At 36.8% G+C, this 14678-nt stretch overlaps 1 protein-coding gene across 1 annotated transcript in view; it reads left to right on the top strand.

The window, feature by feature from the left end:
- Positions 1–14678, top strand: part of KCTD3 (potassium channel tetramerization domain containing 3) — a 48183-nt gene that overhangs the window by 20882 nt on the left and 12623 nt on the right. Inside the window, exons 8-10 of the mRNA XM_012638317.1 lie at positions 6020–6135; positions 14115–14202; positions 14331–14447. Of these exons, the coding sequence (XP_012493771.1) occupies positions 6020–6135; positions 14115–14202; positions 14331–14447 (321 nt within the window). The remainder of the gene's footprint in view (positions 1–6019; positions 6136–14114; positions 14203–14330; positions 14448–14678) is intronic.

Genomic DNA, 14678 nt, shown 5'->3' with positions numbered 1-14678 from the left:
AAACAAGAGTGCCTCAATCCATTTAATCTATAACAAAATATAGGCTGCAGGAGTTTATGAACAACAGAAATTTATTTCTCACAGTTCTGGAGGCTGGGAAGTCCAAGATCAAGACACTGATAAAGAAAAAAGTAGTTACCTCATCTGACTGTTTTCTGTTCTGGTCTCTCTCGAACTTGCTCGGTTGTGCCTTTCCCTCCAGCCACTACTGTTGTTAGTGTTGTGCATGATCGCCACTCTGCTAAATTCCATGATCAGTTCCTAGTCTTTATCTTACTAGAGCTGTCCTCTGATATATTTAATATCATTTGATTACTCCTTTCCCTTTGAAGACTTTCTTCTTTTGGCTTCCAGGACACCTTATTGTGTTGATTTTCATCTTAGCTCTTTGTTTCTTCTTAGTTCCTCTTAGTATTTCGTCCTTATTTGCCCAACTTAAAAATATTGGAGTGCCTCAGGACTCAGTCCTTGGACTCCATCTTTCCTCTATATTTATTCTATTGGTGATCTCATTTATGCTAATGGCTTTTTGAATGCTTTCTATGTGCTGTTGACTTGCGTGTTTATATATCTAACCTGGACCCTTCTTCTGAACTCCCAGATGATTTATCTGTGTCAGGGGTCTGCAGGACCTCTCCTGGGTTCAGTGATTTGCTAGGAGGACTCACAGGACTCGGCACGTGCTTAGAGCTATGCTTTATTACAAGGAAAGCATACAAAGCAGAATCAGCAAAGAGAAAAGATGCATGGGTCTAAGTCTAGAGGAAAGCAGAATCAAACTTCTGAGAGTTTTCTTCTAGTTGAGTCTCACATGATGTGCTTAATTTCTTCAGCAACAAATTGTGACAATACTTGCGAAATGTCTACCAGCAAAGCTCGTTAGAAACTTGGTTTTCAAAGTTATTACTACGGGCTAGTCATGTAGGCACTCTGCCTGGTATGTACCAGGATTCCAGATTCCCACAGGGAAAGCAAGTATTAAACATAAACCACATTGTTTAGACAATTTATTTAGGCTTTTTGTCACCATAGATTAGATTTCCTTTGCCTGGAATTTCATATGAGTGAAATTGTATCATATGTATTCTTTTGCGTCCGGCTTCTTTTATTCACATAATGCTTTTGAGATTCATCCATGTTGTTGCATGTATTAGTGGTATATTCCTTTTTATTGCTTAGTAGTATTTCATTGAATTGATATGCCAGAATCTGTTTATCCATTAACCTGTTGATGGACATTTGGTTTATGTCCAGTTTGGAGATTTTATGAATAAAGCTGCAGTTAACATTCAAGTAGAAGTCTTTCTGTGGACATACATTTTCTTAAGGTAAATACCTAGGAGAGGTTTCTGAGTCATCTGGAAAGTTTGTTTAGGTTATGAGAAACTGCCAGACTGTTTTCCAAAGTGGTTGTACCTTTTTACATTTTTGCTAGCAATGTATGAGAGTTCCAGTTGCTCCATATTCTTACCACCACTTTGTATTGTCTGTTTATTTTGAGCCATTCTCGTAGATTCTAATAGTGTGATGATTTTAACGGTGGTTTTAATTGCATTGACCTGATGACTAATGATATTGAGCATCTTTTCATGTGCTTAATGACCATTTGCATATTTTCTTTAGAGAAATGTCTATTTAAATAATTTGCCCCCCTTTTCTATGAGGTTGTTATCCTATTATTGATTTGTAAGTATTCTTTTTTTTTTTTTTCCGAGACAGAGTCTGGCTCTGTTGCCCTGGCTAGGGCTCCGTGTCATCAGCCTAGCTCACAGCAACCTCAAAGTCCTGGGCTCAAGCGATCCTCCTGCCTCAGCCTCCCAGGTAGCTGGGACTACAGGCATACGCCACCATGCCCAGCTAATTTTTTTCTATATGTATTTTTTAATTGTTCAGCTAATTTCTTTCTATTTTTAATAGAGACGGGGTCTCGCTCTTGCTCAGGCTGGTCTCGAACTCCTGACCTTGAGCGATCCACCCGCCTCGGCCTCCCAGAGTGCTAGGATTACAGGCGTGAGCCACCGCGCCCGGCCCTGTAAGTATTCTTTATATATTCTAGATTATTGGTTCACAGCCAGTGATAATGTTGTCCACCAGGGGACATTTGGGAATGTCTAGAGACATTTTTGGTTGACACAACTGAGGGAGGCCTGCACCTGCCCCCCTTCCCTTTTCCTCTATCCTTCCATATCTTCCTCCCTCCCTCCTCCTCCTCCTTTTGAGACTGTTATGTGTTAAACCACTTCATGTTGGCCTAGAGGTCACTGAAGCCCTGGGTTTTTATTTCAGTTTCTTTTTTCTCCATTCTTCAGTTCAGATAAATTTTATTCGTCTACCTTTAATGGCTTTTACCCTTTTTCTGCAGTTTTTAATCTGCAGTTAAACCTACATAGTGAATTTTCATTTGAAATGTTGGGTTTTTCAGCTGTAGAATTGCCTTTGGATCCATTTTATAGTTTGTTTTCTCTGGTGAGATTGCTTGTGTTTGTTCTTTATGTTCACATTTTATTATTCCTAATAGCTGTTTAATTTATTAAAGGTTTTGTCTGCTAATTCAATGTCGGAGTCATCTTATGTTTTTATTTTGGATCACATTTTCCTACTTCTTCACATGTCTAGAAAGTTTAATTATATGCTGGGTATGTGCATGATACATTATATAGGTAGTGTGGATTATGTTACCTTCCTAAAAAGTTGTCAGTTTAGTTCTGGCAGGCAATTAAATTACTGAAGGATCTTCTTGATCCTGTTAGGCTTGTTAGTTTTTATGCTTTGTTAGGGGTAGGTAGCCTCTTCCAACTTTATTTTTAATTTTAGCATGGCTCCTTTTCAAGGACATGGTCCTTATTCTTAAAAATGTTGGCTTTCTGGAGTCTTAACTGAATGCCTGAAGTGCTCAGCAAGGGCTTTCCACTTGGTTGGAGCTGGAACTACCCCATTTACCCACGTAAGACCTCTGGTATCTCTTGTTAGCTCTCAGTCCTGTAGCAGCCTTTCTTCCTTGGAGATTCTTACCCTGCCCAGGTGTAATTTGGCCTTAGCCAAGGCTTCTTACGAAGACAGACTCCTATGCAAGTTTTGTGACAACCCCCTCCCTCCCACCGCCATCCCCGCCCTGGCACAGTTCCCTTCTTCCTTGTACCTTACCTACAAATTCTAGCCTCAAGTTCTCTGTCCGCTCAATTCAGGGAAGTGATCAGTCTTTACTTGGGTTTCATCTCCCTGTGCCGTGATGGAAAGTACCCTTAAGCAGAAAGCCGGGGTGAATGTCGGGCTTGTCACTATTTCCCATCTCTCAAATCCTCTGCTACCTGTCGTCCAGTACATAAAAGCGTTGCCTCCTTTATTGTGTTCCTTTTTTTATTGTTGTTTTAAAGTGGGGAATAATCTGATACCATTTATTCCATCACGGTTGGCAGCAGAAGTCCTCCCTGACAACTTTAGAAAAAAAAATTTAACATTTTTGAAATTATAATACACCGGTAATTATACAGAAAGGAAACCAGTTGTGATTTTTTTTTTCTTTTTCAAGTTGCTATTTGTAACATACCAATAAGTGAAGGAGATTTTATTCCTTACTTTGTTTATGTGATAGGTAGCTGTGTATGAGATGGTACAATAGTAATTTGTTCACTCCCTGTAGAAGAAACCATTTGTTATTACAAATGTTCTTCAGAACTTGACAATAGCATCCAAAGAAAATTGTTAGGGCTAGTGTATCCGTGGTGGAGCTCTCCCAGAGGCTGAACTCCCTTCATTATAACTTACATAAGACATGGTTACTAGATTGCTGCTATAAGCTATTTTTTACTGTGAGAGGGCCCCTTAAGACAGGAACTCGTCATTACTTATACTGTTGCCTTCCCTGTGGATAGTGGTCGGGACTGTTGAGCCTAAGCAGGAGTGGCACTTTAAATTTCATGAGACCATTCAGAATGTCTGTCTTGATTTCCCAGAACCTTATCCTTCTCTAGAGTAATCATTGTTAGTTGATTTTCCTGTTTTCATTTCTGCCTTTCATGTAGCCCATAATACTGAATATAGTTGGCTTCACATGTTCTCTAAAATTGTTTGTCATCAAAATTAAAACAATACTATATAAGAATCCCTAAAATTATACACAGTAAAATGGAGACTTTCTGCTTTGAAATGGCAGGTTTATTTCTTAATTCCGGCAAAGGGTTTAGCTTTTTTTGTATGTTGGGTTTTATTTTGCTCTGGCTTTTTGTTGACAGGTTGGGCTGAGATGCTGTGTGTCTTGTGTCTGTTTATATAAATATGTATTTGTACGTATAATTAAAACATATGTATAGAAAACATTCCTAACAATACTTACCAGGTCTTTTGTTTCTGATTCCTTTTGTCCAGTACATATATCATTTCTTTTCCTGCTAAATGCCTGTCTTTTTTAAGATTGGTTAAAAATTTTCAAGGTGGTGTTTATTGTCACTAGAGTTGCATACAGTACAGTTCTGAACAATAGGAATAACTAGCACTGCTGTAAGGTCAAAAGAAATCAGTAATCTTCTCTGGCTTATGCTTTGAAAGCATGTTATAATTGCATTTAATTGGTTTGTTTTTCCCATGAGTTCATCAAGGTCTATGCATCCTTATTTTTCTTAGCTAAACGCTGAGAAAATTGTTCATATTGGCACAGGTACTTTTTTTTTTTTAACAGATACTTTAAAAAAATAAATAAACTGATACTTAAAACAGGTCTGCATAAAACAATATTTTATAGGTAAGGCTTATTTTTCAGCATTATTAGATAAAAAGATATGTCCTATAAGATGTTTTTCAAATAATTAAGATAATACTATTTAGGTGCCAAAATTGAAGTATGACATTTTTAAGCCGAAAGTGATTATTGAGGCATTTAGCTTAAACCCCATTTTGTAGTTAAGTAAGAACCAAAAACCTGGCCAAGAAATGTACCCTCAGAGCTAGGATTCTGATCCAGATTCTCCTGAGTCCTGGTTCAGTACTCTGCTAAAGAGAGACAACTATACAGGGCCATAAATTCCAGAACAAGGTGAGCCTAGAGCTTAGAATTCTCTGTCTAGGCATTCTTGGGTCTTTTGCTATTAATGTGGGATATTTGCTCCTTACGTCCTTCCTCACCTATACTTCCTTTTTCATCTTCTCAGATTCCTTGAGTTTACCCATTTCCAACCCCCCAACTTGATGAACTCTTATTAACCTTTTTAAAAACCCAACTCAGATGTCTTCTTTTGTAAGGTACATTCTCAAACCCCTTTTATCTACCCCTTTTACTCCTCTGGATATTACTGTACCCTGTACATCCTTCTGTTGTTATTGTATCATGATTGGTTGCAATTTTTTCTCTACAAAGCTGTAAATTCTTAGTAACATCTTCTCATGTTTTTTAATCTCAAGGCCTAATGTAGTGTCTTTTGGATTGACTAAGTTGAGATCGCAATGCTGGGAAACACAGGGTTTAAAATAAGCTCTAAGTTAAAAGCCTGAATGTGTATTTTGAGTATAGTGTGACTTCTTGCTCCTTCCTCCCCTCCCCGATTTTGCTTATTTCAAGATTTTTAGACACATTCTACATAGTTGAGGTTGTCAATTCTGTGTCTTCAGATTAGTAGTTCTGAAATACTGGGTCCATGAGCAAGCTGCATCTAATTCTATGGATATTATAAAAATACAGTGGGTTTTCCAATTTAGTGGGTCTGGTGTGAATCCCAGGATCCTTTTTTATTTTATTTTATTTACATTAAATCTAGATTATCTTGATGATCCGTTAAGATTAGGAAAAACATCTTCAGATAACAAGGTGTTACATCAGTGTGAGATTGCTGGGGGCAGACACTTCTTTGCTTGGGAGTTCTGTCCTCTGCTTAAGAGTTTCTGAGTTTCTTATTTCTGGTACCCAATGAGTCTAGCACATATAACTTGTACTAATGAGAATAGGTTTAAATTAGTCACCTTTAAGATGTTTTTAATCAATTCTAAAGATGGTGACCAATTAACCTCTTTATTTTTATTGTCATTTAAGGAGTGTTCAGCCTTGGTGTTCCCGTAGATGCTCTCTTCTTTATTGGTAACCAGTTGGTGGCTACGAGTCACACAGGGAAAGTGGGAGTGTGGAATGCTGTCACGCAGCACTGGCAGGTTAGTTTTAACTAAAGCATATCACAGACGTGGAAATATTTCTGAAACTCACACTGAATGTGCATCTGTTTTATTCTTGTAGAATTCATATTGTGTATGTTTTAAATTATACAGAATATTGAATATATTTAGTGGTAAATTTGTTTCTGGATAGAAATTTTTTTTTTTTTTGAGACAGAGTCTTACTCTGTTGCCCGGGCTAGAGTGCCATGGCGTCAGCCTAGCTCACAGCAACCTCAAACACCTAAGCTCAAGTGATCCTCCTGCCTTAGCCTCCTTATTAGCTGGGACTACAGGTGCATGCCACCATGCCCGGCTCATTTTTTCTATTTTTAGTAGAGACAGGGTCTCGCTCTTGCTCGGGCTGGTCTCGAACTCCTGAGCTCAAGCAATCCTCCTGCCATGGCCTCCCACAGTGCTAAGGATTACAGGGTTGAGCCACCTCGCCCAGCCTGTTTCTAGATAGAAATTTGACTATGTTTTTAAGAAGTTTAAGGTACTTTGGAAAATCCGTGAGTTTTTAAACTGTGGTTTGGAATTTCTTCATTTCCTTGAAATGTTTTGAGTTCCACGCTTTGGACACGGTAGCCCAAGGCAAACTTTATTTCCTGCATGGAAGCACAGATCTATGTGAAAATACATAAGCTGTTAGAGAAGATAGAAGACTAAATGTTCTCAAGTACTTGAGAGGAATAAGAAGGAGATAAGACATTAAAAAAGGTTAATACCTGATTCTGAAGGAAAGAGGAAAATTTAAGTACTTTAAGCAGGAAGTGACATGTTTTAGAAAGATAACAGTGTTAACTAAAATGAAAGGCAGACTGGAGATCAGGGGAGAATCTCCCACAGTAATCCAGCGAAATAAGTGGAGCGCTTCAACTAATGACAGTGGTGGTAGAGATGACAAAGATGAATCTATTTGAAACACATTTTATAGACCTTCCTAAAATGACAGGACCGGTATCTGATTGATGTGGAAAATTTAAGAGAGATGTATTTCTAGTTTTGGGTTTCTGGTTTTGACAATCGTGTGGCTAGTATTAAATTGATATGAAACATAGGAAGAGAAGCAGATATGTTGGTGGGTATAAAGGTGAGAAATAATTACATTAATTACTCTCTTTACTCTGAGATTTCTATGGGTGTCCACGTGCAAATGTTCGGTATATAGTTGGGAGTACTCCTTTGGAATTTAGGAAAGAAGAAAGAGCTAGAATTAAATACTTGGAATTCACAGTACTTCAGTGATAATTTTAAAAATTGATAAGATTTTTCATTGCGTGGAAGAAAGAAAAGCCAAAATTAAAACTCTGGGGAAACGTTAGCATTTAAGGGCAACATAAACAAACCAGACCAAGGGAGTACATGTTATATAATTGAGAAATGACATTGGTTTTGACAGTAAGATATCTTTTGCAAATGTATGTTAGGTTTTGGTGGGGGGAACACTAGATCGCAGGAACTGAGGAATTAAAAGATCAGAGATTAGAGACAGCAAATTCAGAGTTATCTTTCAAGAAATTTGGTGGTGAAGGAAAGCAGAGACCCAAAGGGGATAGATAGCTTATGGATCAAGGCTAGATTGAAAAAAAGAGATGTGCTTTATTTTATTTTTTTCTCTAGGATAGGAGAGCCTTGAGCATGCTTGTAGCTAGAGAGAGGTGCTTGCCAGAGAAAGCACCTGAAGATTGAAAGAAGGCAGGTAACTTCTGGTCCCATAAAAGTCAGGAGTGTGTGGGATCTGGAACTCAGCCAGAGAGGTTGGTTTGGCAAAGAGGAGAGACATTCCTTTCTCTGTGACAAAAGGGTGAGGAAAGAGTAAAGAGAAAGTCACTGGAAGTATGCATACCAAGGGTTGTGGAGATTATAAATCATGCATGTGTAGTACACCTGGATGATAGTTATTTGAGTTACTCCAGTAGTGCTCAGTACTGGGAACAGGAGCAAGAAAAAAGAAAACAAGAATATTGGTCTGATTTAGGACTGAAGTTTTAATGAATGGGTATGATATACCAAGGGATGAGAAAATATTAGTATCAAGATGGCAAGGTAGGTGAAATTGTGAGATCAAGAACTGGCGGCGAGGAAATGCCAGGTGTAGGCAGAGAAGGATACAGAATGTCAAAGGACTAGAGGGACGTTAAAGCAGATTTATGACTTACTAGGAATGAGAATTGTTGGAAAGATAGGAGGTTATGATCAAAGATTTAACTTAGTATTTTAGAATTGGAGCAGCATTCTCAGTGATATAACCAGTTTGAATCACCTGCTGAACTGACTTAAAAATGAAAGTAATTGAAATAGGGGTTGAGGAACTGTAAGGGATATTATTATGGACATTTAGGTACCAGGATAGTAGTAGAGAATAGGATAAAAGTAAACTGTGGTCCAGGTGCCAAGATCCTCAGCAGAGTGATCTGGGTTGATCTGAAAGTGACAGTCTGGGCAGAGATCTGGTAACTGAGTAGCATGATTGAGTCAAGGTTGTGGAGGAGCATTCTTAACATCTTATGACTGAGATACTTGGGAGATAGAGAATGAATGGCTTCCAATTAAAGTTATTATCATCTGAGGTAATTAGGTTTCATTTTCGATGAAGACAGAAGACATAGTTGGGGGGAAAAATGCTAGCTAGAGTGGGCCTTCTGTACAGGCACAGCAGAAGGCTTTTATAATCGTTGTCAGCATAAAAATAATGGGCTAAAGAATGTGGGAAAGACTGATCAAGGTGGATCTAAAAGTTTATTTGGAAGGATATTGATAAGGATTCTGTAGCTATGGGTATTTCTTTTATAAAGAGGAATATGAATTTTAATCTCAAGTGTGTTACTTTTCCAGTTAGCTCAAGTCTAAGCTTTTAGCGGCTGGTAGAAACTATATTATCTGTGCCATAAAACCGCTAACTTACATTTGGGTTCCTAAAGGAACATGCTTCTTTATCATCTTTTTTTGTTTTAACATTTTCAAAACTACATTTAAAAGTTTTAATGTCTTTGAGGTCCTGAAACCTGTACTGGTGTCCTCAGAGTGGATACTAATTCTTAAGCTTCTAGTCCCATATATAACTGGATGCTTCTTGCTTAGTATATGCATGAATTGAAAACTGTATCTGACAAAGTAGATTTGTTACATTTCAGGAAGACCTTGGGAAAGTTGAGCGTTCATGCAGCAAACAAGCCTTATAACTCAGCTAGATGGATTTCTTTGTAGTGAAGTGCAGAGATAGCGTGTAATGAAATTTCAGCATCTGATCTGTAAATCTCAACAGACAATTCTGACCTGAAGCCAACTCCTCTGACTGCTCTGTCACTAGTTTAGTAGATTCTGGTTTGGCCTTTAGCAACAGTTCTGTCAAGCGCATAACACAGAAAGTACACAGGACATCCCTTGTAGTTCTTTGCTGTAGTTACATAATCAAGATTGATTTGGAGTATTTGAGTCAGATGAACCATCAAACAGATTGTGTGTGTGTGTGTTTAAGTCTAAAAGCCATTGTGAAATCATCAGGATAACATCAATAAAATATTAATGACAATTCTGTAAAGGAATTGTATCTGATTTGGTAAGAAAAAAAAATTTTAAAGAAATGTCAGTTTCTTATTTTCTTTCATGTTTTATCCCCCCAACACATGTATACAAAAATTATGTCTCAAAATAAGATTAATAATAAGAATTAATTGTTGTTATCAAATAGGTAGCTTAGGCCAAGCTACACAGCAGAATAGCAACTTGTAGGCATTATTTCTCAAGTTGTTCCAGTTTAAATTTAGACTTATATTAGAAACATAGATTATGCATGTTTCGTTCTCCTGTCAAAGCATAGAGACAGTTTTGAAAGTTAGTCCTGGAAAGTCATTATATACTTCCTAAAGGACTGGAGAACTAACTCTGTTCATTCTGAGAAATAGAGATCTTCAGCCAGAGTACTATCCGAGTGACAGCCTGTATACTCTAAGTGTACAATGAAGACTGAGTTTGAGGAAGAAATATTGGCTCTGGGAACAAGGCTTCAGAGTGAATTTTTATGGTCTGATGAACTAGGCTGGACAAGAATTGGGAGGCTCATCTGATTTAGCTTCTCTCTTTCCTGGTGTGTGGCATCTGTAGCACTGATGTCAGAAGCAGGCCTTTTTTGGGGGGGGTGGGTAATAAGTTTATTTACAAACCCCTACTTGTTAGAAATAGCAATAAGGCAGGCATTGGAATCCTGGGCCCACAATTTGTTGGGGAGAAAGAGGGTTGACTTTTAGGTATTTATTATGCACTGACCACTGTCCTAAGTATGTTATATTTGCTTGCTTAGAATTTATAGCAAGATAGTTGAATTAGCTGATAAAAGCCCCTCTCTGCTACTGAGGTAGAAATATTAGATACAAATATTAATATATATTGCTTATATCAGGTATTAATTATTTATGTAATTACCATGTGTCAAAGTAAAAGCTGTAGGGATTTTAAGCGAAATCAGGAGGCATGGCTTCGTGGAACGGTGATAATTGAGCCTCTTGCAATAATACAAAGTTTTAAAGGCCTGCCTCAGTTCCTGGGAAGAAGACTGGGAAAATTTTGCCCAATAATCTTGGAACAGGAAAGTTTGACATGTGATTGTGGAATGGAAACCGCCCGTGAGAAACTGAAACCAGAATATTCAAATTAGTATAAATACGTGAACTGAAGCATAAAGACATGCCTTTGTTGTGTGGGAACTCCAATTTGAAAGACTAATCTAGGACCATTTACATTTCTAGATGCAGACATGAAACCGAGTAGAACATTTTTACAAGAGAGGGCACCCAGGTGTCCCACAGAAGAAATAATTTCTACTAAAAGTGAGCTTATAACTCTGTAAAACTTGTAAACCTCACATGGAAGCAAATGAAGGAAAGTCATCAAATGCAAAAAATTTATAATCCCAAAAAACTGGAAATAATGGAAAAATTAGAAAGCTACTAGAGAAGGAATACATGATAATGAAGAAATAGGACCAGTCGGAAAATGAAGGAAAATGAAATACTAGAAATTAAAAGGTCATTGAAAATTAAAAAAAAAATTCTTATTTAATGGGTAAAATAGAAACACAGCTAAAAGACAGTTAATGAATTGACAGACATATCTGAGAAAGTCATTCATGATAAATCAAGAGAATAATACAGAAAATATGAAAAAGAAAGAAAAAATGAGAATATTTTCAGAAAGGAATAGAGATAGGGACCATATTGGAAAAGATAACTGCTAATAATTTTGGAAAAATGAAAAAAGACATGAATCTGTTGGTTAAAGAAATGTGCCAGGTTCTGACAGGCTAAACATTTACATTGTGGTATAATAAAAGATAAAAATATAATAAAAGTGTTCATAGAGTAGTGACAGGTTGCCTAGAATTAGACATAAAGCAGATTCCTCATCACCAGTAGTAGAAGCCAGAAGACAATGGACTAGTCTCAAAATGGTAGGGAAAGTAACTTTCAACCTAGGACTTTATACACAGCAAAAATATCATTCAAACATGAAAGAGGAAGATGTTTTCAGATGATACTGAATTTGTCACTCATAACCCCCAGTGACAGGACTACTAAAGAAATGTCCTTTGACAAAAAGGATATTTATACTTGAAGGGGAAGAAGTGTAATGCATTAAGCAATGTTTAGGAAAGAAATTGTTAAACATGTTGGTAAATTTAGGTAAGTGATTATTTAAAAAGTAATGGATGAGGGTCAAAACATACTGTAAGAAATAATGATTTTATAGGTATAGAGATTGTGGTTAAAAGCTTTTAGTAGGGGCTTTGTATTTTTTGGGAAGATAGATTGATATTTTAAAATTGTAAATTATTTAAATTTACATGTAGAAATTAAAAATAATCATTGTATGCTAACCAGGGAGAGAAAAAATCCACTTCCATCTTATATTTGTGACCACATGACTAAACCATATGTACTAATCAGTACGGTTTCTCAGGTTCTTGACATGAAGTTGTTGAGATGAAAGAGGTCACACCATGGCTGCCTCCTTGCTTATGCTAGGAGAGAAGAACTGAGCAGTACTGACTCTTCTGCAACCTTACTTATTCTCTACTTTCTCTGTTCTTTACTAAGGTGTAGACATGGAAAGAAGAGCAGGTCATAGGGTTGCAGAAAAAGAGGGATAGGAAAGCTGTAATCCTAAAGCCCATCCTTCCAGAGAACAAGTGGTAAAAATGTTTGTCTTAGATGTGCCTTGGGAAGCTCTAGGCTGCTGCTAGTCTTTCATTGAAAAAATGGATCCAAAAGGAGAGGAATCTCGTGGCCTTATCTGTCACCGTCTTCCTGCTGTGAAGATTCTGGGGTAGGAGTTTGAAGCTCTTAGTGCTGGAGCTAAAAAGATCCATCTAACTGGGGTGAGAAAATTGGTTAGTGGTATGTAAAACAGTCTTCCTTCCATTCTTTAGAGGGAAGATCTTTACTCATATCACTGAGAAGTTAATGTTCATCTGGCACAAAATGTGTTGACATTGGCTCTAGTTAGAAGCTTGACCTGAGGTTAGGGCGTGATGATTGCGTTCTTTGCAGAGATATTTACAGTGTAACTCTTAACCGTTCGACACATGCAGAAATTAGGGTCATCTATCTGAACAGCTTAGAGGAATCCATTTCCAAGTTTTTATCTTTTTTTGTTTTTTAATTAGAACAGGCCTAGATTCTGTGCTTTTTCACTTGCTTTTTTGTCAGACATTCCTTTTCCCCTACCTAACTCACAGTTGACTTCAGTTTTCAAGCTTCACTTCCTCTCTGAACCCTTCCTTGATCTTTGCTCTTCTCCCAACAGCAACGAGATGGCAATCCTTCTCCACTCTTCTGTGATTGTACTGCACACTCTATTTTAGTGTCTGGCACACTATAATTGTCTTTTTTCTTTCTCACAAGTTTACAAGCTTCTGGAGAGCAAAAGTGGTATCTCTCATCCCTTACCTTCAGTCCAGTACTTGTTCTCTTGGATAATATTTGGTACATAAAAAGTACTCACATTAAGCAGATAATGTTTAGATTTTAACTTTTCTAATGAAATCTAAATACAGTGTGTGAAAAATAAAAGTCCTTTAACATTTTTAACTTTTAAATTATTGGAAATCTCTTTTGGAAATCAAGCATGAAAAGCTTGATGTCTAATATTTCATTTAAATGTCGTCTATGAAGAAGTTTTACTTGCATTTCTGGCCTGGCTGTAAATAGGGAAAATCCATTTGATCTCACTTGTTGCCACTATTCTAGCAAACACTTTTTGTGGTTTTTGTTTTTTTATTTTGTTTTGTAGTGAAACTCATGCCCTTTGCTTTTTCTGTTAGCACAAATATAGGAAGTTATTAATTTGTAAACTAAATTGATTTACAAGGACAAATATTTTTTATTCCAGTACTTTAAAAAAGAAAAAACATGCATATGAGACTTTACCGTACCATTTCCTAGAAAACAGATAAAAACCTGTAGCAAGGAGAATGAAAATAAGGAATACTACTTTTTCAAAGAAATTATAATAAATTATCAGGGGAGCAAGTACTGTCTGTAAATCAGTTGCTTTGTTTACTAGTTCTGATTCTATGCCTTACATGTGTGACTTTGGGCAGGCCATTTAATCTCTTGTAAGAGAAAGAGAAGGGAGAGGGGACCTGGTCAGACTTGGCCTTCTAGTTGCAATGGACTATGATCTAGTGATCATGTGCAGAAAAAGGAGATAATCCATCTAAATTGAGAAACGAAAGTGCTGCTGTTAGAAATATAATTTAAAAATCTTTAAAAGCAACTATATTGGTGGTTCTTCAGAGCTCCCTGTGGCGTGTGTGTGTCACGTGCACGCGTGCGCCCAAAGAAAGTTTATTTTCTAAGCCCTCCTAAAATTGGATGTTGGTTGCATTTTTATCAAAATATTAACATTTTGAGGAAATTGAACAGAAAATAGAAATTATAATTACTGCCTAACATCTAATAATCATCTCACTACATCAGGTTCAAGATGTTGTTCCTATAACTAGTTACGACACCGCTGGGTCATTCCTCCTGCTGGGATGTAACAATGGATCAATATATTACATAGGTAAGTGTACAGACACTTAAAATGTTCCTAGTTAATAAAGTTTTTTAAATGAGAACAAAACATGACCTTATAGTTTTAAATAGATGCACTATTTATTTTAATGCTATCTAAAATTTTTTATTTTTTAGATATGCAGAAGTTCCCCCTGCGAATGAAAGATAATGATCTTCTAGTAACTGAACTTTATCATGATCCTTCAAATGACGCTATTACTGCTCTGAGTGTTTACCTCACGCCCAAAACAAGTTAGTACATGGCCAATTATTATAAATTCTTGAAGTATTTTTGAGAGCATGTTTTTATTCATTAGTCTATTATACAACTAGGTAAAACTAATGTAACCCTTTCTTTATGAGAACTGCACTGCTAAACATTTCGTCTATACTACTATAAGATTTATATTTGGTTTTATGCTGAAGTCAAGTATGACCAACTAGGTGGGAAATTAGAACTTTTTTTCTGAATTATATTTGTTA

The sequence above is a fragment of the Propithecus coquereli genome, unplaced genomic scaffold (genome assembly GCF_000956105.1).
Source record: "Propithecus coquereli isolate 6110/MARCELLA unplaced genomic scaffold, Pcoq_1.0 Scaffold129, whole genome shotgun sequence".
Classification (NCBI taxonomy): domain Eukaryota; kingdom Metazoa; phylum Chordata; class Mammalia; order Primates; family Indriidae; genus Propithecus; species Propithecus coquereli.
This window is presented reverse-complemented; position numbering and strand designations above follow the sequence as displayed.